The sequence below is a fragment of the Pristiophorus japonicus genome, chromosome 8 (assembly GCF_044704955.1).
Source record: "Pristiophorus japonicus isolate sPriJap1 chromosome 8, sPriJap1.hap1, whole genome shotgun sequence".
Lineage (NCBI taxonomy): Eukaryota > Metazoa > Chordata > Chondrichthyes > Pristiophoridae > Pristiophorus > Pristiophorus japonicus.
This window is the reverse complement of record NC_091984.1, coordinates 111635697-111662211: the sequence shown is the minus strand read 5'-3', so window position 1 is coordinate 111662211 and position 26515 is coordinate 111635697. Positions and strand designations below refer to the sequence as shown.

The 26515-nt window shown below is 40.4% G+C and overlaps 1 protein-coding gene across 6 annotated transcripts in view; it reads right to left on the bottom strand.

The window, feature by feature from the left end:
• Positions 1 to 26515, bottom strand: part of dennd1b (DENN/MADD domain containing 1B) — a 303998-nt gene that overhangs the window by 61331 nt on the left and 216152 nt on the right. For 5 of the 6 annotated variants that reach the window (XM_070887322.1, XM_070887317.1, XM_070887320.1 and 2 more), the window contains 3 exons: positions 19006 to 19107; positions 13416 to 13541; positions 1043 to 1144 (listed from right to left, as the gene is read on the bottom strand). In XM_070887322.1, the coding sequence (XP_070743423.1) occupies positions 1043 to 1144; positions 13416 to 13541; positions 19006 to 19107 (330 nt within the window). The remainder of the gene's footprint in view (positions 1 to 1042; positions 1145 to 13415; positions 13542 to 19005; positions 19108 to 26515) is intronic. The other variant, XM_070887318.1, reaches the window with a different exon arrangement.

Here is a 26515-nt window from a genome sequence, read left to right as displayed (position 1 = left end):
ATAAGGAAGCAATTTTTGTTTTTTACGCAGCGAGATTTTTTGATCTGCAATGCAATGCCTGAAAGGGTGGTGGAAGTAGATTCAATAGTAACTTGAAAAAGGAAATTTGATAAATACTTGAAGGGAAAACATTTTACAGGGCTACGGGGAACGAGCAGGGGAGTGGGACTAATTGGATAGCTCTACCAAAGAGCCGGGATAGGCAGGATGGGCCGAATGACCTCATTCTGTGTTGTATGATTCTATGCCACGACAGCAAAATTTAAAAAAAAAATATGCACGTGAAAGAGAAATACATTGACAAACTTATTGCTGTCGTTTTAATTGCCATTTAAACTCTTAAATATTCTATAGTCCTCAGAAAGTATATTAAGTCGAGTGATTGAGAGACAAAAATCACTGAATGAAGAGAGAAACAATGAGAAAACCAATCATAAAACATCAAATTTAATGTTCGCAGAGGTCGTATAAAAAGTTACAAACCAATATTGCCAGACAGGTGATGCCTCTTTCACCCACCAAGTGCTGTGAGGCCCATGCCCTCTCACTCCCCTCAATGTTGACAGACACCAGATATGTAACAGTGAACCAACCTTCACATTCCACACCCCAGTGCTGCCAAACTGAAGGTTTCCCCTCTACAGTTCTGCCAAATCCCAGTCTCCCTCGCCACAGTGATGTCAGACCAAAGGATCTATTATTCACTATTTTATATTTATGACCCCTAGTTTTGGACTCCCCCGCAACTGGAAACATCTTCTCTATGTAATTCATTATTTTAAAGACCTCTATCAGGTCACCTCTCACAGTCTTCTCTCAGGGAAAAAAAGCCCCAGACTGTTCAGTCTTCTCCTGAAGAGATCCTGAGTTATAACCTCTCACAGTTCTGGCATTATCCTTGTAAATCTTTTTTGCAACTCCTTCAGTGCCGCTGTATCCTAAATTGAGACATGTATGCATTATGTAGCACAGAATTATTCTCTCAAATAACTTTCCCAACAATATATCCACAACACTACACATAAACCACAGTATTTCTTACCTGTTTGAAGAGCTGAAGCTGTACCGCATTTTGAAGGAAGTTTTTCATATTGTTGGAACGATGGGCAACATAACTCTCCTCACAAAACGTTATCGGCTCTCCCTGAAATTTAATATTTATTTAAGTGTTAGAATATTATTTAAGTACATTTTTGCTCCTGAATAAGTCACTGCATTAGTTTTTCGAATGCTATTTATTCAATAGGATGGCGTTGAAGAATTGGGAGTAAGGTTCCCTATTAATACAAGCACAGACCACAGGTGCTGGTTTATAATCTGCCTATTCAAGCAGAAGTCATTGTTTTTTGTTATTCACTTCTCCAGCATTTTTCCTTCCACCCATTCAAGTCGTTCATTCCCTTACTGGGGGTATAGTTCCAAGAGTAGCTTTTGTCTTCTTCCGCAACCTCACTCAAGCAATTATTATTTACATCTGAGCCTTGACATGGAGCGCTGGTCGGCTGATGGGTGGAGCGGACATCTGAGCCCGATCCGATCCTCCTGCAGGATGTGGGTAGTTGCTCAGTAGTAAACAGGAGTTTGAACCCTGACTGATATTCCTCTCCCTAACCCAGCAACATTGCGGGAAACCAGAGTGCACACACAACTGCTTCAAATGAGATTAGCTATTTGAGCACAGACTGGAGATCTTCCTGATCTGTACAGCTCAGAGGCGATGACTTTATTTCTGAGCTAGTGTGAAATACCAACTTTGTATTTCTTAAAAAATAAAATGTTTGAAAATGATTCCATTAATAAACTCGGTCAAAAATCAATTCTATTTATAGGTACACATAGGCACAGATTAAGTTACTTAAAAACCTGCTCTATTTTTCTGGCAATAGTGACCATGCAAATACATATTAACTGCAATGCCCTGTTCTTGTACTGTTGTATTAAAAACTTGCTTGAAAACAATTCTTACTTAATCAGTCATTGGTGTGTGCCAATGGTTCGAGTGAGGTGCAAATTGAAATACTAACATCCAATGGGATTGGTTTGAAAATATATTTTTCTGACAGATCTTTTTAAGTTGACAGTTAACATTTAAATTTGCTTAGTTCATGCCATGTTTTTGAAAAGTATTTTTCAGCCCGTCTGATTCTAACTGGAGAGAACATCTGAAGCCTTTGGAAGCCGATGGACAGCGAGGGAAAAAACCCCACTGCCACAGAAGACTACTATGTACATTATAGATTCACGCAACAGTCACAACTGTGCTATTTCCTACTCACTCAAGGGCTTACTAACTTGTGTAAAATCTACAGTGTCATAGCTACTGTTAGTGTACATTCTAGTTGACAGATTTGCTTGGCAGTCAAAGCCTGTCACAGTTCAGTGAACCGTTATTTTGCCGTCTTCCGAAGTCGAGGAAAATCATGCGAGCACACATGACCAAATGAGCTAGCTGAAATAAAGTGTAGAGTGTTCGCCATTGGATCCTTGGGCATGCTACAAATTTCCTAATATCGTTGGTCACATAAAATACTCTCTAGGGTATAGGATGTGGGAGCTCACCTCGAGGGGTGGTCAGAGATGCTGATAACTGTTGAGATGTGTGTGGAATGCCATCAGATAGGAACTTACTGCTTTAATTAATATATGACAGCATTTTCAAATCAATCATAAAAAATCTTTGAACTAATGTAAAAGAGTGCCTTTTGAATTTTATTTAATTCATTGACTTATACTGGGGAATCCATTTTTCCCTGCAGCAGACCCAACACATGACATTACTGTCAATATGAAAACCATTTTTTTTTACAATTCTATTTGTCTTTCATGAGACCAACTAGATTACAAAACACATCCCAACATATTTAGTAAGTAAGGAATTTTAACAAACAGAATTTTTAATTCCATATTACAAATGTTAGGAAGCACAGGCATAGATAGATGCTGTGAAGGTTTTAAATAATTATAAGTGCAAACACGGACAGTTTTACTTGGTTTATAAAAAGATTACCAAACTATTCCAGATGAAAACCAAATAAAACCCAAATGGGTTGTATAACACAACTTTCATATACTGGATATATGTTCTGTTCACACTACACAATACACTATTTTCTTAAGAAAAGCAGTGGGAGTGCTTACAGCAAGCCATTAATACTGATGCACTGTTAGCTGTATTCGTACTGATTTATTAACAAACTGTTGAGTTTTTGACTGCAAAAATGGGAAAATGAAGCAATGGCTTAGTTATATGCTTTAAAAAAGCAGCTGCAAATTGTAACATTTTTGAACACCAATGAAATACATGATGTTTAATGTATTATAAAAAGAGATAAAAAACTAAAAATGGAAGGTTTTAACTTAGATGTTGTAAAATGATCATTTGTAAATAACTTGGATATCAACTAAATGACATGGACACTACGGTACATCAAATACCTTCAAACGTGAAGCAGCTATTTAGATAATATACACACTTTTTAATGTCCTTGAAATGCAAATTTAAATAGCATATGAGATAACATGCATAAAAAAATTTAGGATTATGAAAAATTCTTTCAATTTTAATGTTTATTCATGGCACATAATAATAAATCATTACAAAAACCCATATTTCTGTCGGGTAGTCAGACCATGATAATGGAATGGAAACTGCAAGGACTCTCTAGAGTATGGTTTTCGTAGCTGGCTGTACACAAAGGACAAATACAGTGAGTCATTGCAGAAGAACCCAAAAATCCAGATTTCATTCCAATAGCATTTTATAAAAATCACAGAAAAAATTACACCAGGAACGATGTTAACCACTGTTCTGGAACTCCCTGCAGTCCATCAGCAATTGACAGTTATCGAGGCCAGAAAGTGAGTTTTAAATAAAAATACACAAATGACCTCCTGTTAAGATACCAATAAACCCTGGAAAGTACAATATGACCACAGAAGTTGCTGTGGCCCAAGACTAGAAAAATGTGACCATTCTATCCCAAAACATAATTGCTCAAAGATCTTCAGTGGGGTAAATGAAACAAGCTGTATTTTTACATTTAATACCAAATCAAGGCATTGGATAACTACAATTCTTCTGGTGTCGAGTTGGAACAGGTGGCCTATGCAGTGAGGAGCTGCAACAAAAGTATTCCTGAGCCAATTAAAATCAATGCCCCTGCACTGTTATTTATATAGATCCTTCTCAACCCTCGCTTCACTGTACCCAAATTTTAAATTCAAAGATAAACAGATCCAATTATTAATCACTCATTTATCGTGACCAGTCTCACCACTGTGCATTTGTGTAAATACTGCAGGAAACCTGGTGAGTTTTTATTTACAACCCAAAAGGGGTTAAATTTAAACTCCTCCCCCAAGTATATAAATCTCATTGTATCTAAAAAAAGATTATTGTACCCTGTAAATTATTTGTGAAATTATAGCAGGGACTTGGAATGCAGTAAGCCAGAGAACCTCACAAGTTATCTTACAGGGGAGTGAGCAGTAGTATTTCCACTTTTGATGCTGGAATATCATATCAAACATTGACCTGGTGCTGGCTATGATATGACCACGTTGAGCTTAAGACTTATGAGCCTTACTTCACTGAAAAGTGACAAGTGAAGCTGATTATCAGCTAACCAAGGGCCAAGTTTCTGAATGTATGGTCGCTCACAGAAGACATGAAGAACGGATAAGGACAACGGGCTTTTTAAAGAAAAGCAAAAATATGTAATTTCTAAATTTTAAGTGTTTATTGTAGTATAAATAAATATACGAAAGGTCCAAGAAAGATGACTGAAGTTTGGGCGTGTTTCAACAACAACTTGCATTTATATAGCACCTTTAATGCAGTAAAATGTCCCAAGGCACTTCACAGGAGCATTATCAAACAAAGTTGTTTCAAGAATGGAAACAGCTAGAATACCGTTCACAGCCCTGCGTACAGAAGTACACAGAACAAGAAGCTGAGGGAAACCTTGGATGGACAATTTTGAGAGTGACTCGTCAAGAAAGGGATACAGATGACTGAAGTGGCCAGGCTAGTTCAGAACCGAAAACAATGCAGTGAATTTGTTCGGTCCATAAGCTGACTGACGGGAATTCATTAGTATTGTAGTCTAAAGTTATTACAATAATAAGGCTACATCTGACATCAAAGTAGCTTCATCATCTTTACTTTATGCTTTGTTTCAATGATGCAGTGTGACCTAATCACTTAAAATGATTTGTAATCTGAATGGCACACTTCAAAATAAAAATGGTAATTTAAAATAATTTTCAACAAAATGCTTATCGCAATAAATGGATCACAATAGCCCGAAGCAGCAAGGCCTTGAAAGGATGACAATTTTTAAAAAACAGTATAATTCTTTCTTGACAATATAAAATTTAGACAGCTATATCAAAGATATCTAGAAGTTTGACCCTCAAAATGGAAACATTCAAGTTTGAAGTGTGTCAGTATTATGAACACAGACAATATCCCTTTAATCTTCGAGGGGATGAAAACTTTACATGTTGTAACATTCTGATACAAATGGATACATTCTTTGGCTGTGTTTCAGAGTACAGGCAGTTAATTGCACTGGGAATAACTGCTGCCAAGAGCTATTAAACATGACTTCTTTTCCCATTGAGGAATACTAAAATGTTGTCAGTACAAACTCCGAACTGTAGATCAGATTATTCAAAAAATCATTAAAAGCAAGCTGCAATATGTAATTTTCTTCACTTCTAAATTTGGTGTAACCATGCTTTGTATTGAAATCCGTTCTCATGAGTAGAAATGAAAGCTGAAAACCAACACACTCAACAAGCGATCATAACATTTTAAAGTATTTTTAATAGAAAAAAACAACTCTTTGGGGAAGAGGTTAAAGTCGGGTGGCACATTGGATTACCAGCCGCAAAATTGGGATGTTTAACAGTCGGTTATTTTGCTGAAGAAAATGGCGGCCGCCTTGCTTCCGCCCACTTCAGGCGCAGAACATGGTGGATGTCATTTTGGGGAGGTTGACAGCGCTGCTGTTGCCTGCGCTCGCCGCTCACTTTTAAATTATGCAGATTGTGACATCAATCGGCGTGCAATGCCTGAATTAATGCATGACTATGATTTTCGATATCGCCGCTCTTGATACCGCCTTCTCCAAACACACACACGAAATAACGTGCGTGCAACAGTACGAGAGATGCTGCTGATGTTTCTTAAAAGGGACAAACACATCTTTGAGGCAAGTTTAGATTTTTGCTTTTGGACTTATTATTCTTTTATTTTGGAGGAGCGGCTTGGTATAATATATTATTTTAAGTGGTAAAGTGTGCAGGGAGCATGCAGCTGGACATTTGCAAGGCTTTGACTGTTAAAGGAAGGCCTCTGAGAAGACCACTTGCTCACAGTCCTGGGGACTCTAGTTGCCGTCCCCCTAAGGCTGCATCATCACATGGAGATGGAGCAGAGGCAGCAAAGGGGACAAGCTACTCACAACTGTCTGTCAGTCCCACGCAGTCTGGGACCAGCTTTTCCAATGTTAAATTTCACACATGTACAAACTGTGAATTGGGGCTATGCAGTGCCTTAAAGGGGCCGAGCACCCCCAAAAATGAGGGGCAACATTGATCCAGAGAGCATCTTTCTGGCTGGGATATCTGGGATCGAATCCTCTTCCTTCGGTACCAATGACCATAACCCCAATTCCCCTTTCAACATTTGTCCCACACCTTACCTTCCCTTTGTTACTGACTATCACAATGTCCTCTTGGCCACAATGCTTAAATAAAAGCTACCACAAAGCAAACTTTCCAATCCAACTTTATCCATATATGCATCCAATATTACACCAAGCAATCAACTAATCACCCTTGTGCATTGCCTTAGTGTCTTGCATGTGCCTTTGCATATCCTAGAGATGTTACGCAGTGCTCCCCCATTGGCTGGAACATGGCTGGTGACTTTGTGGGGGGCACTGCAGATGGCCTTGCAGGACAACCTCGAGGAACTGGTAGCTGCGAAAGTGAAATCAAGTTACTGTTTTTCTTCTTCACTCTCCCTCTACTTGGTCAACCACTGACTGGGCAGGCTGGATTTCTTGGGTGTGTAAAATGCAGTAGGCCAAAGGGAAGGGTTGTGGTGAGGGGAGAACAGGAAAGCAAGAGTACACATTTTCACCATGTGCAGCTTCTGTCTGGAGGGCCTTCTGTTGTCCATTGTTGACCACCTGCACAAACTGGAGTGCTGTGTCCAAGACCCTGGGTGCCCCTTCCCTGAGCCAGTTGTGTTCATATTGAAGCACTTTTACCATTTTTTTTGTGTGCAGAGGGAAGTTCAACTTAGAGCTGCAGGCCGCCTAGTTATGAAGGATTTTTTTTTTGCAGAAGGCTGTACAGCTTTCAGAGCTGCAGACTGCCTTGTTCTGAAGGACTTTTAATTTTAATTTTCAGAAGATAGTTCAGTTTCAAGGGCTAGAGACTGCCTTGGAAAGGAATAGGCTAGCTTTAAGTCAAAGCTGACTCGTTCCAGTGACGCAAACTTGGGCCCCCTCCTCAGCGCACAGCCTGTCAGCAGCTCGTTAGTCGCTAGGTTGTGCGATACAATCATGCAGAGTAGAAGGCAGCACCAAATTGACGTGCTGCCTGTGCTTTGTGAACCGCCCGGGCATATCCCGCATCGCGGTGCCCGTTTTCAGGCCTTATCAAATTTTACCCCCACTGTCATTTCACCTTTTTGGATTCATGTCTGCATCTAGCCTAGATGGATAGACTCATCTCTAGGCTGAATATAAAAATTTTAAGTAGCTTCAATCACCTCCCAGTAAGTGTGGTTTCAAAGTATTAAACTGGCAATCTTGCTCAGAGCCCACAAAAATGGCTACTGCTTGGTCAAAGAAGCGAGGTTTAACAATGGTCTTAAAGGACCAGCAGGGGATGGAGAAGCAGCAGGGTCAGGGAGAAAATTCCAGAGAATGGGCCTTGGTGGCTAATGTCACGGCCACCACTTATGGGGTTAAATAAGGGTGAATTCACAAAAGGTGAGAACAGAGAGCTGGGGTGGAGGAGCAGGGCAGGGTAGGGTAGGGGACAAGGTTATAGGACTGAAGGAGAATACCAAGAGAGTGAGAAGGTGAGACCATGGAGAGATGATTTTTTTTAAAAAAGGCAACTGTAAATTTAAGGCATTCAGGACCAGGAATCAATGTTGGTCAACTAGGACAGGGGAGTATTGAATGAGTGAGAAGGATGCAAGATAGGATATGATCAGCAGAATGTATAAGAGGGTGGAGAATGGGCCAGCATTGTCTGGTAGTCAGAAACGCAAGCATGAGGGTTTTCAGCAGCAGACAGGATCAAGTAGAGGTAGAGATCGGCAAAGTTACGGAGGTGGCAGTGGGAAGTTTTTATACTGCATGTGTGAGTGAACAGGACACAGAGGTCACCACCAGTCTGGTTCAGCCTGGAAGTGGATGAGGAAGGGGATAGAGTCAGTAAGGAGAGAGTGTGCAGTTGTGGCTGGGGATGAAAACAATAGCTTCAGTCTTCTGACAGTTTACCTGGAGAATGTCACCTCAAAGATTGGATGTTGGTCAAGCAGTCTGACAGTATAAAGGCAATGGAAGGGTTGAGAGATCTGAAGGACAGGTAGAGTTGGATCTCATCGACGTCAATGTGGAAGCTTACTACATGCTATTGGATGATGTCGTCAAAGGGCAGCACGCATGCAAGGGAGAGAAGATGTCAACGAGGGATACTTGGGGGACTCTGGAGGTGGTGCAGCGGTGGGGAGAAAAGCCTTTACTCGAGATGCTCTGGCTACGATTGGATAGGCAAGAGTAGAGCCAATTTAGGATAGGAGAAGGCTGAGGACAGATAATGCTTTATGGTCAGTCATGGATAATTTTATTTTCACAAAAGAAACTATTTGGACCAATCCTTACTCTCAGAAAAAATTGCTTATAACCGTGATGATCACCCCGTGAAAATCAAAGATCTTCAGCACACTATTTATACCTTCATGGAGATCTAACTTTTCTATCAGTTCCTTCCGAGGCCAGAAAAAAACATAACTACCAGCCCTGTGCTTCTACACAGTAGAGCAGGAGGAAACATTCTCGGAATAGGTCATCCAGATCAGCCTCCAGAGGTTGATCCAATGCACAGCTCCCAATAAAGCCAGTGAGAATGCTCCAAGATGCAAAGGGGCTCCATCCTGTAACTAGACAACCAGGAATTATGAATGGTCAACCTCCACGATAAAAATAATTACACAGGATTACATCGGATATGACACAGAAACAGGCCATTTGGCCCAACCAGTCCATGCCGGTGTTTATGCTCCACTTGAGCCTCATCCCGTCTTTCCTCATCGAATGTAGCTAAGCTGCTTTTTAAACCAAGAACTGAGGAAATACTTTTAGCGAAAAAATTTTACTTCCTCTTTAGCATTTCACATTTATTTTTCACGAGTGAGATGGATGCATTTGTAACTTAAAATATATAGGGAGTTAAAATAAACTGCATTCACTTTCCCTTGGCCTACAAACACTCAATAATATAGATGAACAACACAAATATGTATAGTGCTAATCCTTTAGCGACACAACAACAACTAAGGGATGCGAGGCGGATTTTTAACTTCCAGGGGGTTCGGGCAACGGACAGGTGCAAATTTGCCCCTTGGGAGGCACTGCAAGAGGCTCGATCCATTTTAATGCGGGACCATATTAACATACACGTGGGCAAGCTGTCCGCCTGAAATAAGACTTTAGAGACCGCTCACTGGGATCAGAGGGTCGTCCAGCAGCACTTGGGTAAGCTGCCGGGAGGGCGTTCGGGGTGGGGTGGGTAGAAGCATGGGGAAATGGTAGTCCAAATTTTCCTCGTGCTCCTCTTAGCCCACAAAAATAAGTTTTACACTTGCCTCTAAAGGCTGCTGCTTCTTGCCCACCAGGTCTTACTGAGCGTAGCTTGTGCTTTGGGCACTCCGCCCGGTAGGGGTGTTAAAATGCCTGCAGGGCCATTTGTATATCATAGGATCCTGATTTACATGTATACATGAGGCTCCTGCCTGAGTCAAACGGGAGCCTCAACCACCTAAGAAATCAATGGTCGCAGGCCACAGACCATAGGTAGCTCTCGTAGAAAAGGGAGAATGTTTCTGTGCTATTCATTCTATCCAATTCTAAGTAACTTATGATTTAAGCCAGAGTTAAAGCCAGCTCCACGACTCATTGACAGTAATGTGGGAGTTAATTTATGTAAGCTATATTATCAGGGCTATCTCCTTCAGTCAACTGGTAGAAATGCATAATCCAATCCACCAACCTATTTCACTTGGTGACAGATTAGAACTGTTGAAAAGCAACAGAAGTGATTTTCCTCTTTTTTGTATATCTCCATATGCACTGTATCAGCATTCCTCATCATGCAATGGAACCTATATAACTATCTTAGCTTTCGTGGTCAGGGTAAATGTGAGACACACTTTCAGTTCATCAGGTGACCAAGACAGTACCTTACTTAAGCTACAAACTAAATAAGCAATTTTCCTGAGGACCGGTTCAGGAGGGAAGGCATATGAGTTGATGCTGCCGCATAATTTTTCATATGCAGTGAAATCTTGCATTCCTCCCTCATTAAAAAGTGGCAAAACCTTAGCCCCTTTCCCCTACCTTGTCAAAAACAAATACACAGTTGTTTTGCAGACAATTTAGATAGCACCAGTCATAGTTTATTTCAAACTATAGTAGTGTATGCTGGCATTGACATGATGAGAACATAAGAAATAGGAGCAGGAGTAGGCCATTTGGTCCCTCAAGCCTGCTCCGCCATTCAATAAGATCATGGCTGATCTGATCATGGACTCGGTTCCACTTCCCTGCCCGCTCCCCATAACCCTCGATTCTCTTATCGCTCAAAAATTTGTCTATCTCCTTCTTAAATATATTCAATGACCCAGCTCTTTGGGGTAGAAAATTCCATAGATATACAACCCTCAGAAGAAATTCCTCCTCATCTCAGTTTTAAATTGGCGGCCCCTTATTCTGAGTGACATAAATACTTCATGAATCGTATACGAGCAGCTATGGCTAGGTGTCCAGCAGCCATATATGGCCTGCAAGCCCTGGCTATCCAGTCCATGAAGTCCCAGTGATGCATTGGCTACTTGTACTCACATTTTGTGCACCGCTTGTTTCTCCAGTTTGAATTTCAGGGAGCTGGTGGTTTGAAAACATCTGTTCTCATTGATTGCTAATTTTGAAACGTGTTGGAAAGACATTTTTCTAAACTGTCTAGCTCACAAAGTTCAAATCCAGCAACATTAAAAAAAATCTGCCGACTCCGAGCACATAATATCCCAGAACACCAGTTTACAGGTGTGAAATGCTCAAAGTTAAAATACGTAAGTGGAACAATTTATTGCCAATTACTATATTCTGATATAAACTTGTGTATCTCCTGTGGCCTTGCTCACACTGGGTTAGAGGATACTGTTTAACTACTGGAATAATACCACGCAATGCACAATGTATTATTCTGCTGTAATGCTGCAGATGTGAGTTGCTGTCTGTATGCATAGGGTCACTTGGACATTAGTTTAGAGGGTAACTGCTATTGGTGATGGAAGTTTTCAAATTGGCTGGTATTTGTAAATTTCCAGCACCAGGTCGAGGGAGGGGCAGCATGAGTTAACTATTTTCCTTTCCCTTTTTATATTTTTGGCATATTGAAGAGTTGCAGCTCAAATGCGTTGAATTGTATGTGTTCATGAGTATTCTGGGACTGGGATTGCCAATAGTAATGTTTACTGCAGTTTGGCTGCAGCCTAAATGCCACAGCAGCTCACCAATTCCTGTAATACAACAAATTTGCTCAAACAACATATGATGTAACTGACTGAGGTAAAAATATCACACATCTTACAGACCCTGAAAGATACAGGCTTCACAAATGTAATTGTGATTCTCCTATCACTTTACAAGATGTGTCCTTCTTGCACAAAACTACTTATTCCCAGTTGTTTACATAACATAAAACCTCCCTTCTTTTTAATCAGTTATGAAGTTGTTACATTATTCTGATTATTGTAACTCCACAGAAGCAGACTGTAAACCAACTACTGAACTGCATTTCACACATGCACACACCTAATTTAATTGTCAACAAAAACTGGGCACTCCAAACACCCAGTTAGGTTGCAAACAGAAGGAGTGACTTGGCTGGGGAACTTCCAACAGGCAGTTCTGATGATAAAAAAGCAATTTTAAGGGCAAGTTTAATTTTTTTTTTGAGAATTGGATAATTAAAAAAAAACTGAAGTGACGATTGAGTTATGGAAACAAACTTTCTCTTTCCTGCTCTGTTACCTTGAGCAAACTGCATTTAATATGTAATCCACATTATCATTTCTTCTACCTAATCTCATGTCATCCACCATCTCTGCCCATTGATTTAGCTTCTCCAATCCTCCTTGGATCATTGCACATTTGTTAGCATTATTGCCATTGCGTCCAATTTAAACGTAAACATCTTGGCTTATACGGTGCCCTGTTCGTCATCTATAAAAATCACAGACAACAGTGGTTGTTGTTGGAGCTTCACTGGTAGCTTGGCTGCACTTTGACACCTCCCCATGCACCAGCACTCTTTGTGGTATACTTTTCCAGCTTAATATTTTGGCATCTATCCCATGGGCAGGCACGTGGTGAATCAGTCGGTTATGTGGGACAAAGTCACGTGCTTTCCTGCAATCCTGGTGGATAATCTGCACCACCTCCTCCTTATCCACCAGATCCTCAAGCTCCTTAAAGAAATCAATCTCTTGCAATCTCTCTCTTTCTCATCAGACCCTGAAAATCCAGCAAACACCCTTCAAAATCTCCAACACTTGCCCCACAATTTAGATGAGGCTCACAGGTCTATAATACTAATACGGTTTTATAGATAAGCACAAATACAGGTTTGAATAAGTAGGGGCCCAATACCATTACATATTATGGCACAAAATACAAGATCGACCTGACACTTGAACATGTCAAAAACAGCTGTAGTAGCTTTCTTCAGTCATTGGACAGGTCACCATGCCGTGAGCCTCAAACAAAAACTGCATTTTAATGACCAAAAATTGAAAAGCTTATCTTGACATATAGCTGCCAAATTTCCAGCCAGCCAGCCACAAAGGGCAACCGATGACAGTCACAAGAAGTTAGAAGGCTGGACCATTCTGCTTGCACAGCTGCAGATGATTGAAGACAAGATACAAGTGGGCAGAAGAAATCAAAAATCTACTTGGAAGTGAATACACAAGCCGGCAATAGGAGGAAAAATGGTGAACAATAAAGCCATGGGGACCAATATAAATATTGCTTGCTTGTTTGATAAATGTTTAAAACAACAGAAGAATACAATATTGGAGTTTTTTTTAAAATAAGACTTACAGGTTTATATCGGAGTGCATCCCTATAGGAGCCAAATAGTGCTGCCTGTGCCCTAAGAAAGGCCCTGGCTACCCCATCACCAGTAGCTGTAGACTGCTTCTTCAGTTTGTATTTCAACATCGAGACCTGCACAAAGAAAGGAAATGTTAAATCAACACTTCTTATAGAAAAAATTCTAATATTTGCACTAAGCAAAGGCTGCATCAGTGCGCAAGCCCTTCCTGGGTTTGCAGGGCATCCAACAAAAAGCTTATCCTTTTCTGAGTGCCTTCTGCTTTGTTATTATATAAAACATCACAACAACATACAAAACAAATATTTTGAGAAGTTTTTCAAAACTTTGAGTTAAATAGACTTCCAATTATTTCACTGTAGTTTAGTGAGCAAAGCAACTTTTCAGACATTTGCTGGAGTTGTGCAACATGTGCCACCATGTCTAGGAAGTAGCAAGCCATTACAATGTCTGGCCCAATTGAGGGCTATTTAAGCTGCTCTTTTCATCAAATGCTATTTCTTATTGATAGATGCAATGCCCCGTATAAATTTCTGAGTGTAAGAATAACTCCAATGTTTCACAAAGGTAGGACCTGATCTTCAAAAAGTCTTGTCATTATTCAGACCACAGAAAAACAGAAATCAAATGGAGTACAGTTAATTGCAAGAAACACCTGCTGCAGAATAAAATCAGACCAAATTTTCATGAAAATATAATTAGGAATTAAATTGTGTATTAAATTATGAAGTGTATGGTAAATGAGTTCAATGCACCAACAGCCTCAAATCCAAGGAAAGAATAATGAGAAAATAATGCATTGTTCCTAAGATATTGAATGCAATTTTCTTCGGTGCTTCAAATCATTGCTGTCTAATTACTCATTATACTTCTTTTATTAAAGATAACCAGCACAGTACAAGGCATCAGAGAAAACCAAGCTCTACAGGTGATAAACCTTTACAGCAGTGACATTTTTCAGTGTAAAGTCACAGTTACTGTGATCTGATCAAAGAAAGGGACCCCCATTGGGTCCAATTATAGCCATATTTTTATGGAAAAATCATTGAGTTATGATGTTCATAATCTATGCAGAAAGGACTTTACAATATAGGTCTTTTCCCAATAGCTGTGATCTTTTCAATTTATATCAAGGCTTGATAGCTACAGATGAAAGTCATGAAATCCAATTCATTTAGTGCTCTGACTGCATATACCAAGGCTCATTAAGTTTTTTTTATTAACTTCAGCACAGGTTGCGAAGTACATAATCTATATCTCTGTGGCGAGAAAGGTTAAAGAACATACAAATCCACTGAACTCTCCATGCTCTTTTAATTGACACTACACTAAGGATTCATTCTGCAAACCATCAAGTAATGAAATATCAATATTCCTCAGTCTGATAAACTTTAATGGGTGCAACAAAACAATACCTGCACACTTGGGCCGATTCAATAGCAGTAACACCTGGGATAAAACAATTTTTTTGAATTTAAAAGGACAAAGTCTGGTCAAGTATCTCAGAAGAAACTTTCCCGCATTCGTAAATGGAGGAATGTGATGATTTGGTTGAAAACTCAATGACTAGAAAACTTGTAAATGGCATTCAAAGGCAAATTGCCGAAGTTTGCAGAGTAGACTGCTTATTTTGCCCAAGAACATCCCAACAATGCTCCTTTAAATGTAACTGATACAAATAAAAATGATGATATAATCAGTGACAATGCAGTATTGATCATTTTGTTTCAAATTAAATTTTAAATACAAAGTAATTGTAAAACTATTTTTTTTCCACGTCCACTTATTTCATTTAAAAAAAATCAGCTACAATCTGTCCGATTGAAATAGGCAAGGAACGGAAAAAACAAGGGCGAAATTGTTTGGACGATACCGTGCTTAAACCTCGAATTTTGACTTTATTCCATGATATTCGGCAGCCTTTACTTGGGGTAAAGTGCCCAGTAGCACTGTGTGTTCTTTGGTGTATGTCTCCTTTGACTATTACATAGGAAGGTAGACAGGACTGCAGACCCCACTGCAACCATCACTAAAGGTGCACAATAGCAACCACGGATGATGTACTCTTTGATCTTTCTCTTCAGTAAACACAACAGCATCAGTTTCAAAACAAAAAAAAAACAAGGTCTTGTCATTTTAGCCAAGCTTGCCAGCAGAGTCGGGACAAGCTGTACATCTATTGGATCTGGGACTACGGAACTCATTTTGATTTGATTGTTGATTTTTCTGGTGTTTTGGGTAAAACTGGTTTCTGGAAACCATTCCAGACGAGAGATATCAAATGACCATGTGTCATAGTTTCCATAATTGGATTCGATATAGTCAAAAACATTTTCAGACTGAGTTTACTTCATCACTGATAAGTAGCAAGAACAAAACCCTGAACAGACTTTCTGCTCAAACAAAATAATTTGTCTGAATTTTGGGGACAATTTCCTGAAGTGAGAAGTGTATTCTTATGTCAGTGTTGGGATAAAGGGGTGGAGACAGCCAAGGGCTGCTTTTTGTGGCCCCTTGCTGGCTACCCTACGTAGATCTTTTCAACCCCAAGGTGAAGCTTACTGACTCGAAAGGAAATCTGGCATCCCTGATGGTTCTAACATAGTCTATTCCCCAAGCTTTCAGGCAAGTGTTTCTGCAGCCACGCCAGAGAAATTTCAGACTATGCATTATGAAACTTTCCCAAATGACATGAACTAGCTCATGAAAAAAAAACTTCTCCAGAAGGGAAATTCAAGGATTTGCTTCTTGGAGGTCTACCCTTAACTTATTGGAAGACTTTAATGCTGCTATCCAAGTGCATCTGTGTATAAAGTCAACAGCACACCACTGTAACAATATAGCTTTTGAATTATATTACTTGTGTCTGCCTGTGTCCTGGACCACATCACAGACATATTAAAAGGGGTACAGTTTGGGTTTTAGATATGTATAAACATGACACAATTAGTTGGGTATATTGCCTTGCTCACCTACATTGCACTGTGAGAACATTTTCATGTGACCAGAGGAAGAGTCACCTTGCCCTGCACCACATATTTTGTTTTGTATTTATTTTGCAGGTGGAAAATCACCATTGAGCCTGCTACACACAGTGTCAATTTGCGTTTCTGCGTTAACAGGAGGACAACTTATTATTCATCTGGCATAGAGGGAACTATTGTAACTTATCCCAGATTATTTCTCAATATTTTAGGCAATGGCCAACACAGGAGGGGGGCAGTTGGAATCCTGGTCCCTCCGAGTTGCACTGAATTTCACCAAGTTGCAAATGAAGTCCCTGCAGACATTAGAAGATGTGAATTCACATTTGGAAACATTTAAAGGACTTGTAGCCAGAATATGCGACATTTCAGAATAACGGCTGAAAAGCTGCTTCCTCCACTAACTGATATTCCTTAAGAACATGTTCAGTGTGACCATTCTCCACCGCTTTGAAGAAAATAATTTGAAAAATACGCAGACTCAACTAATTTCTGTGAAGCGAAATCAGACAGAACACCAAGTAACAGCAGTGCTCCATTAATGTCAATGGCTTTAAAAAGGGGAAGGTAACTGTTGTTGCAACATTCTTGTTGTTTCGGTGAAATTGCTGACAGGTGAATTCTTGATGTGCATCACCAGCTTGTTCTGCAATCACGACAGAGGAAACTGCCAAGAGTTTTGTTTAATGGAAAGTACCAATACATGCAGTGCACTAGTGGCAAGAATAAGTGGGTTTGCATTTCGAATGCATCAATAATCCATTAAATAACCAGAATGAATAGTCTTGAATTACATTGGAAGCAAACTATTTATCTTCAAGCTGCCTTGGCCACAGCCTGCTCCCTGCAGAGAGGCCACAGCAGTGACTGCAAAAAGCTACCAACTAAGGGAATGTGCAGTGTTACAAGCGAGGAAGCTGAAAAAGCCTGGAACTAATAGGACATTTCCAAGAATGCATTTTTTCATGGCTTCGTTGTCCTTGCTGCATAATTATATTAAGTTTAAGAACAAGACAAGAGCTATGTAACGTACGCATTAAATCCAACAACAATTTTACAAAACAAAATTAGATTGGTACATGTTAAATCTATATGAACAAAGCAGCATTTCAGCAAGAACGTTAAAAAAAAAAACAGGTTCCTGGTGGCTAATCACAAAAATTATTTTTCCATCTGGAACTCCACAGTATTTTCTAACGCAGTATCGCTACCAACAAAACTAACATTTCTAATGGTCAATAACTCTTAAATATTATGTGTGAATATCTGACAAGAGACCATTATTAAGATGGCAGCATACAACACAGCAGAGCGTCTACATGAAAACAGTTCGGTAATTCAGGACAACTGTGACCTGTTGACCTTTATGACAACTGAGACCAATACAGAAACTGACCTAATAATAGACTCCATATGGACTAAAATCCTTGTGACATGAACTCACATGTAACTAAACATATCTTATAACAGCTTTACTCAAATCAACAGGAGTCCAACTCATAATATTTTTAACATTACTTTTTCGGAGGGCGGGGAAAAGAGGGCAAACCCCCCCCCCCCCCCCCAAAAATGGAATCAAAATATTGATGCAAATTATTCTAGTTGTTGTAAATTTATGCAATAAATGCAGGAAAAACATGTTGGATGCTTGGAAATAGGCATGTCACATTTTGTACAAGTATGGCCATGTATTGTTTGCAGTTTGCTTAAATTAAAACATGGAATACTAAGCACTGTGAAGCATTAGCAACCAGAAAAAGCAAAACAAGATCAAAGTAGAGATGCAGACGACACCTCATTTATCAGATTTCATTGATAAAAAAAGACAGCCCTTTTCAACCATTCTTTTAATTTAGAGGAGTATCCTTTTGTGGCAAGTTCAACCTGTCATTTTCTTTCCAAACAGAAATCTAAGCAATAGAGAGAGTAGTCAGTTTTAAAACAAATAACGCATTTCCGTTGAAGATGTCTCAGTCAGAAGATTAAAAAAATCAAAATACACTGGAAAACTAGTAATTCAAGGAAACAAATGTTTCAGAATGCTGAAGATCAAAGGATCAAATTTGTGACCCCTACTGTAAAAGCATTTCTTATTATATTGACCGGTGCCATCTGAGCATTAATTAAAGGGAAGAGAGCTGGCAGGTGGCAGGGAAACAAGAGCTGATAATTGGCCCCCTTCTTCTTCTTGCCTTCACAACTCAACTCGTTCTTCAGCAAGAAATGCCACTAGGCAGACAGAAATGCATACTTTGTAATTTAATGATTAAGTATAAGATGAAGAGACTTACTTTTTAAAAAGCTACAGCTAATGAATGCAGATATCTTTCTGATCATGAGCTTAATTTACGATTGGCTGCACAATTCAAAATCTCTCTTCAGCCACAGTCACAATCTTGAAAATAATTCCGCTTTATAAAAGTCAATTTACAGCTCCCAATTTTCACCAAAAAAGCAGATTTGGTACTGCTCCCTCCCTCCCCATCCACCCCTGCCATCTTCCAATTTGTGATTACAAAAGGAAAGACTTTATCATGGCAAAGAACTAATGAAGTTTTTTTTTTTTTAAAAGCAGAGTTCCATTTTGACTTACCACTTCACCGGGCAGGTTGTGAAGGTCATCAAATGGTGTTTCCAGTGTGTTTGTATCTACATTTAATATGATCACATCTTCTAAAGCTTTATTTTTCACCTTCTGTTGGAAAGAAGAGAGGAAATGCTCAGCACTGTTGTAAATAGGAATTGCATTATTTTAATAATAGGCATGTGGTCTTGGAGTTGTGAAAAGAAGAATCATATGTCCACATCTGCCATGTCATCAGCCAGCAGTGTTCTCCCAGAGGACTACATCTCCAGCAATTGAGTGCATGTGTGTGGAGATTGTCTCATGGCAGTAGTACGACTCTTATGGGTTGTTGTGCACAGCCAAAGGGGTAAAGTCACTTCCGCCCAGTGGGTGATGATGAATTTGATCCTTTTTCTTATAAATACAAGTGTTCTGTTATTGAATTATAGACCTAAAATGTTATTCCGCACCGAAATTTGGGTCTAAGGCAGATTTCCAAATTTGATACTTAGTTTAACAGTAATCACCCATCACCATTGATGAAATTTGAGTGGCAGCTCACTAAACAGAACATGGAGAATTTTAAATACTGTTCCTCTTAAGGTATCTTCAATTGAAGCGTTCTTTAAATATATCAGGAACAAGAAAAAGGTGCAGAAGGACACTGGACTGTTTACCAGTGGTAGTGAGGAGGTGGTGCCGGAAAATAGAATTACTAAATCATTTATTTAGTGACTATTTTGGCAATGAAATTGCAGGGGAGTGCCAAGAGAAAACATGTCCAAGTTTAAAGAAGACAAAATGGAGCAGATTGGAAACCCTGATCATCAGAAGGAACGGCATCGCAGAAAGGTTTGGGAGGCTGAAGGTTAAAAGAATGGCTCCAGGCTCTGACTATTTCCATCCACAGTGCCTAGTGGAGTTGGCGGAGATTGCAAATCCAGTCCAAGCAGTAGTACTGCTCTTATGGGTTGGTGTGCAAAGGCAAAGGGGTTAAGTCATATTTCTTTCCACATTGAAATCAGCAGATTTTTATTCGATAAAACTATCAAGGGTTATGGATCAAAGGCGGGTAAATGGCATTGAGGTACAGATCAGCTATGAAATCATTAAATGCTGGAGCGTCTGAATGGCCTATTCCTATGACAACTTCGGAAACTCATTGCAATCAAACAACAACGGCTTGTAATTCTTTGAAGAGCTTACAGATCTGATAGTTGAGGGTGAGGCAGCTGATTTTATGCACCTGGATTTCAGGAAGGCATTTGATTGTCCCGGGTAACAGACCGATTATCCAGGTAAAAACATATTGGGCTGAACTAATTGATGGCTGAAAATTTGAAAGCTAAGAATAGTGTTGCATTGGGAGACGTCCAAATAGAAACGGTTTGCTTTGAAGTCCAACACAGTTCAGAACTGGGACCACTGCTGTTTATAATTATTATAAATGACGGGAGGATAGAACAGTGTTCAAGGTACCAAGTTCGATACAGTGCCCAATGATGCTAACCAATATGAGAATTCAAGAGAATTTAGACAGATTGGAACAAAAGGCAGAACGATGGCAGATGGAGTTCAAAACAGCTATGGGAAAAATCAAGAGTTCAGGTAGCAAAAAAGCAACCTGGGTTGTTTGGTGGGTTGTTAGTTAAAACCATAATTTCAGTGTTTTCGGGGGTGGGGCAGGGGGGGGGGGCGGAGATGAAAGGAAATAAAATGGGTTGTATAACCAAGGATGTAGAAGTAGGTAACGATGGGACTGCAGCTAGAGTACTGTACTGGGTTTCTGTATTAACAGGAAAGTTGCACAATGAGATGGAAGTCCATATGAGATCGATGACGCTCATTCCCAAATATAATAAAATCTTAAATACCAAGGTTACCGTAACCTAGTGGTTACGATACTGGATGAGCAGCCCAGAGGTTGAGAGCTCAAATGCCATCACAAGTTGAAAAATTGGCTGGCACCAGAACAACTGACCATGAAAGCTACCAGATTGTGGTAAAAACCCAACTGGTTCATTAACTTCCACCCGTCACCTCCAGCTGCCTTAGGAATGGGCAATAAATGCTGCTTTGTTAGTATCGCTCACATCCCAAGCACAAATAAAAAGAGGGCCAAGGTATCAGAAAGATTGTCCACCCTAGGACTTCATACTCCAAAGAGGAGGAAGGTCTTCAAGATTTTGGTTTTATCGAAGTTCTTCTGTTAGGCACAGGATTCAAAAACATGGGGACACAGTTTCAAGTTAAAGTTGTGACAGGAAACCAGGAAATTTAGGTAACTTCTTCCATCAAAAGGTTAACAGAATTGTGGAACAGATTACCAGCAGGGGTGGTGGAACAGAATACCACAGTAGGTCTTTAATACAAAAAGGGCTGGATGAATTTATGTTACAACGAGATGAATCACAGCAAAGTAGCTGATTTTTTTTTTGGGGGGGGGTGAATGGAGGGGTGTTTGGAAGGGTTAGGAATCGGTAATGTTCACCTGCCCAAAACATGACCAAGTACAATAAATTAAGAAAGTTCCACGACTGTTGGACAGTATACTGTAAGTGAGAACAAACCATAAACTGTCATGGTTTCAACTGAAAATATTGACATAGCTTATCAAGAAAAAGTAATCAGACAATGAGAGAGAGAGAGAGAGAGAGAGAGAGAGAGAGAGAGAGAGAGAGAGAGAGAGAGAGAGAAACAATGAGAAAAATACTGGTACTTGTGGGAAAATACAGAGCAAAAAACAGGTAATTCCACAAGAATCCTAGATCGGCTGTGAGGATGGGGGAACAGGTATTGAATGTTTAAACATGCCCCCCAAAAAAACAGGGCAACCATGGCTATCTATCTTGACCTCTAAAATCAATTATTTTCACAGAGCTCAGGTCCAACATCTCCAACAAGGGAAGCGAAAGAGAGGATTTTCAGTTCCTCAATGGTTGGGATGACTATTAAACTGCAAAGAAATCTCATTGTCTATTAGGCAGCTGTAAATGAGTGAACCTAGATCATTAAGCAGTAATGTACATCCAGCTTTTTTTTCCCGATATTCTTCATTTGGTTTTATTCATGTAGCAAATATATTTTTTGACTACTTCGTCTGAATCATTTCAATTGCAAAAAATCTAATTGTTCGGCCACATAGGAGCTAAGAAAGGTTGTGAAATAATTTTTATTTCCAATTAGCAGATCATATTGACTCTGAATTCAGCATCACTCGTGGAAATAAATGTGATTTTCATTCTGTTTCATTTCTATCAATATTTTTCCTTAAGTTATTACCTACACTAATCTTTGTTTTTAAAATTTGTGAAGCCTGATGTTTGTGTATCTATGTCTAATTATGCAGCAAAAGTTAAAACTGCTGTATATCTGAACTAAATGGCTGAAATTTTGAAAACATAATTAAGTGAAATCTTTCAGGATAAACCTGGATAAAATTAAATTTGAAAACATGCAGCACATAACATATCGACTTTGCTGTGGATACAGTATACAAATACCAAATGTGTGTGATGGAAACAGTAAAATCAACATCCTGGAGTTTCCTCCACATTGGTGCTGAGATACATGGGGCTAGACTTTCCACTAGGTGGCTAAGGCCCCCAAAAATGTGCCTTATTCCAGCGATGTGTGATGTATCGCCCATGCTGATCGCCGGCATAAGGCCCATTTTTTGGGGCCGATTTTCCACTCGGCCATACCCCAGCGATGTCAAATGGGCGATCTGATTTCTCAGCGATCTCATGATCGCCCAAAACAAAGAGGAAGTGAAACGGAAGTACAAAAAAAAGCTTCCCTAGCAACGATATCGTGCGCATGTGTGGGATTTTTTTTTGAGGTCGATTTTTTTTGCTGCTTTTGGAGAGTTCAGGGGTCATCGCACATGCTCAGAAGGACAGGGAGGGTCGGAGAGAGCAGGAGAGAGAGAGAAGGAGAAAGTCATCGAGGAAGAAGTTTGTATTTTGCTAATTTGATTTAAAATTCAAGAATGGAAACACCAAATAGAAGGGAGATGGAGAGGCAAAGGGCAAAAGCCTTTAATGAGGAGGCGAACGAGGCCCTTGTAAATGTTGTTTCCACAAGGTGGGAGGACTTGACATGTGGTGGCCTTGGGAAACCTCCACCCCGTACCTATCGATGGATCTGGCTGGAGATTGCCGATGTGGTCACATCGGCATCCAATGAGGTGCGGACGGGTGACCAGTGCCGCAAGAGATGGAACAGCCTGCTGGCAGCTGCCAGAGTAAGCTGGATTTTAGATATGTCTTTAAAACATATTTAAAAGTCATATTTAAAAGCACACATATGTATTATTTACTTCATGTTTATAAATTATTATTTACTTGATGTTTATAAATTGCAAACAAAATCCTCAATATTATTTATTTATAATGTGAAGTAATAACATTAATTTAAAAACTACATTAAATTTAAAATAAAATTACATTACCAATTACATTTATTCACCCTAATACTAAGTTGCGTGTTATAGTATTTAAAATTATTCATATGCAGCTACCAGAGTAAGTTGCATTTTAATATTTAAAAGATATTTAAAAGTCATATTTAAAATCATACATATGTATTATTTACTTGGTTTATAATTAGAATATTAAAAATTATTCATATGCACTACGATATTATGTAATAATTGAACATTTAAATCAGTCTTCAATGTTTATTGTCAAGTACAGTAGCTTATGCCGTGCAATGTTAAATTATCATTTACAGAAAAAGATCAGTAGCAACCGCGCGGAGCCAAGGAGGACGGGTGGCGGCTCCGCGATGTGTGCACACTAAATGCGTACGAGGAGCTTGCGGTGACCTTGGTGGGGCCTGAAAGCCGTTCGGTCACGACTCGTGGCATGGCCAAGCCCACCCTCGAGTCTGGTGAGTAATGGGAAATGTGCAATGTGTTAAACTTTACTAAATACAAACGAGAAATATCATAGTTACGCATGTGTTATGCAATTATAATTCATTAATTTAGATGTAGTCTGATCTACGAATGAGGCCATGTTAACCCTTATGAACCCTTGTGCATATGTGGTTTTGCAAAGTATTGCAATGTTTTGGGTTATATTGAAATATTGATAGATATTGAAATATTGAAATATATTGATATGTATTGTTATGAGTTGTTTAGAAATGTCATTCATCTTTCTAAGGTCAAGTGTCCATTGAGCAGTGCTCAGTAGCAGAGAATGTGATAGACCCCTCAAGCAGCTCGCAGGAGGTTGAGACTGCGGAGGAGGAGAAGGATGAGATTTTTTCTGTGGGGGTGGGGGTGCGGGGGAAACAACCTGTGGCCATCTCGATCGAGATGGAAGAAGCACCGGGACCAAGCGGTGTGCAGGTGACGACGCCAAGGCGCGTCATTTTGCAAATGCCAACCCCACGGAGGTCCGATCAGCGTGGCCAGCCGTCGCCGACTATGGAGGGCCAGACAGAGAGCTTGATTTCCCTGTGCAGGGAGACAGTCGCGATTGGCCGCAATCTTATCCAGGGGTTTGTGGGATTCTCTGTGAACTGGAGCCAGTTTCCAGCATCCTGGTGTGAGTTCTGCACGAACTTCTCCAAGTGGTCTTCCGAGCAGGCACAGACTGCAAGGGAGACCTTGGGGGCCATTCCGCAGCAGACAGCTGCAACCAATGCCCTACGGCTCGCAGTGAGACTCCGAGCATGCAAGCGAGTACGGAGGGCACAGTTCCTCCTGACTCGGAAGTGGAGCTTCAGGCTTTCGCTTCCGCTCCGTCACCTCCACCACGGCAGGAAGTCTTGCCGTCCCACTCTGCACAACATCTTGGTGTCGGTCTGCGTAGACCAAAACGGGCGGGTGGGGTTCGAACACTGGGTGGGACTGGACCTGGAGGAAAACGTGGCCACAGGTGGGGATGGGGGGGGGGCGGTGTTTTTTCACAAAGTTTGTTCACTTGTTCAATTGTTCTTGTTCCTGTTTTGTTACTTTTTATGGTTAACGGTTAAGATTTTTGTGTATTTGAGGGAAGGGTGGGTTGGTGCGGAGGGCGGGGAGGTTGGAGGGATAGTTTTTCAATTTTTATTTGCGTTTTTGTTAATAAAAAAAAATTCTTTAATTCAATAAATTGTGTGTGTCTTCTCTCTTGGTTAGTTGTCAACTATACAAATGTTATTCCATATCTGAGCATTCTATTAATATAAAATAGTACTTTAGTAACACTTCAGTAACACTAAACTTTATAAAATAAGCATAAGTTCTGAGGCCAGCCATTTCAGAAAACCCTTGCGGAGAGTTCAAGAAATCGGCACAGGTAGGTACATCGGAGGCCATTCGGCCTGGGATAGGGTGGGAAGCGGAAAGGATCTGGCTGCACTTAAACCACCAAACCTTACGAACAAAAAGTAAGAAGAATTCAATAATAAATAAAAAATTGAAGTAAGTCCAACCTTCATCTTCAAACTCGGCCCGGGAAAGCAGCAGACCAGCCGGTGCGGGAGGCTACTCGGCCAGGGCGAGGGGCGGTCGGGGCAGGAGAACTGATAGTGCTCCTGCTTGTCGATGATTTCTATCTGTTCTCCTGCCCCGACCGAGTGGCCTCCCGGTGCGATCGATCCCTTAGAAATCGCACCGGGAGGCCACTCGGCCTGGGCTGGGGTCGGGAGCGATTTAACTGGCTGGCATCGGGGCCCACAGAGCAGCTGCAGCAAGCAAATCACTGGAGAGGCTGCAGCAAGCAAACGGAGAGGCTGGGGGCGAGTAGCTACTGCGCATGCGCAGACATCACCAGCGGACTCCACTGCGCATGTGCAGACACCCCTGCACAGTTTACGGTGCAGAACGCTGGCTCCACCCCCAACTCGACTGGCCACACTGCGCGACTACAGAAGAGGCTGGGCAGCGGCCAAAGTGGCAAGAACATTTTTCGGTGCACTTCGGACGGAGAAAAGCAGCGCAACTCCGGGAAGTGCGCTTAAAAACAAGCTGAGCCAAAATTGAGGCCATAATCTGGGCGCAAACAAATTACGTGGCTTAAAAGATCTTAGGACGGAAAAAGATGCCAATGAAAAAGCTGCGTTGCAGCCCTTGGATCAGCAGTAAGTATGAAGACCTGCAAAAAAGGCAAGTTAAAGTTTTTATTTTTTTTAAGTCTTTTGCAGCAATTCGCTAGTTAAGTGTCTTGTGAATGTTTCATTTTTTTTATTTTAGCAATTTTTTTGGTGTTTTCCCCCCCCTCTCAAGGCCTCGCTTGCAGCGGTATCGACCTCGGAGTAATGTTGCAGAAAATTCATGGTTTGTTCCACGAATACTTATGCAACGGCAATTTTTACCGCTGTGCAAATTAAAGCTTGAATTTACGGCCTCATAGCCATAGCGAAGCGATAAATGTATTTTTACTGAAAAAATACAATTATCGCCGAGAACCAAATTTCTAGCCCTATATAAGGCCCGAAATTGGTGGACGTACCACAGTATACCGCCCGCGGACCGCCGACATTCCGCCCAAAATAGTGAAATTCATCTAAAAATACCTACACACCGCCCGGCGGAAAATGA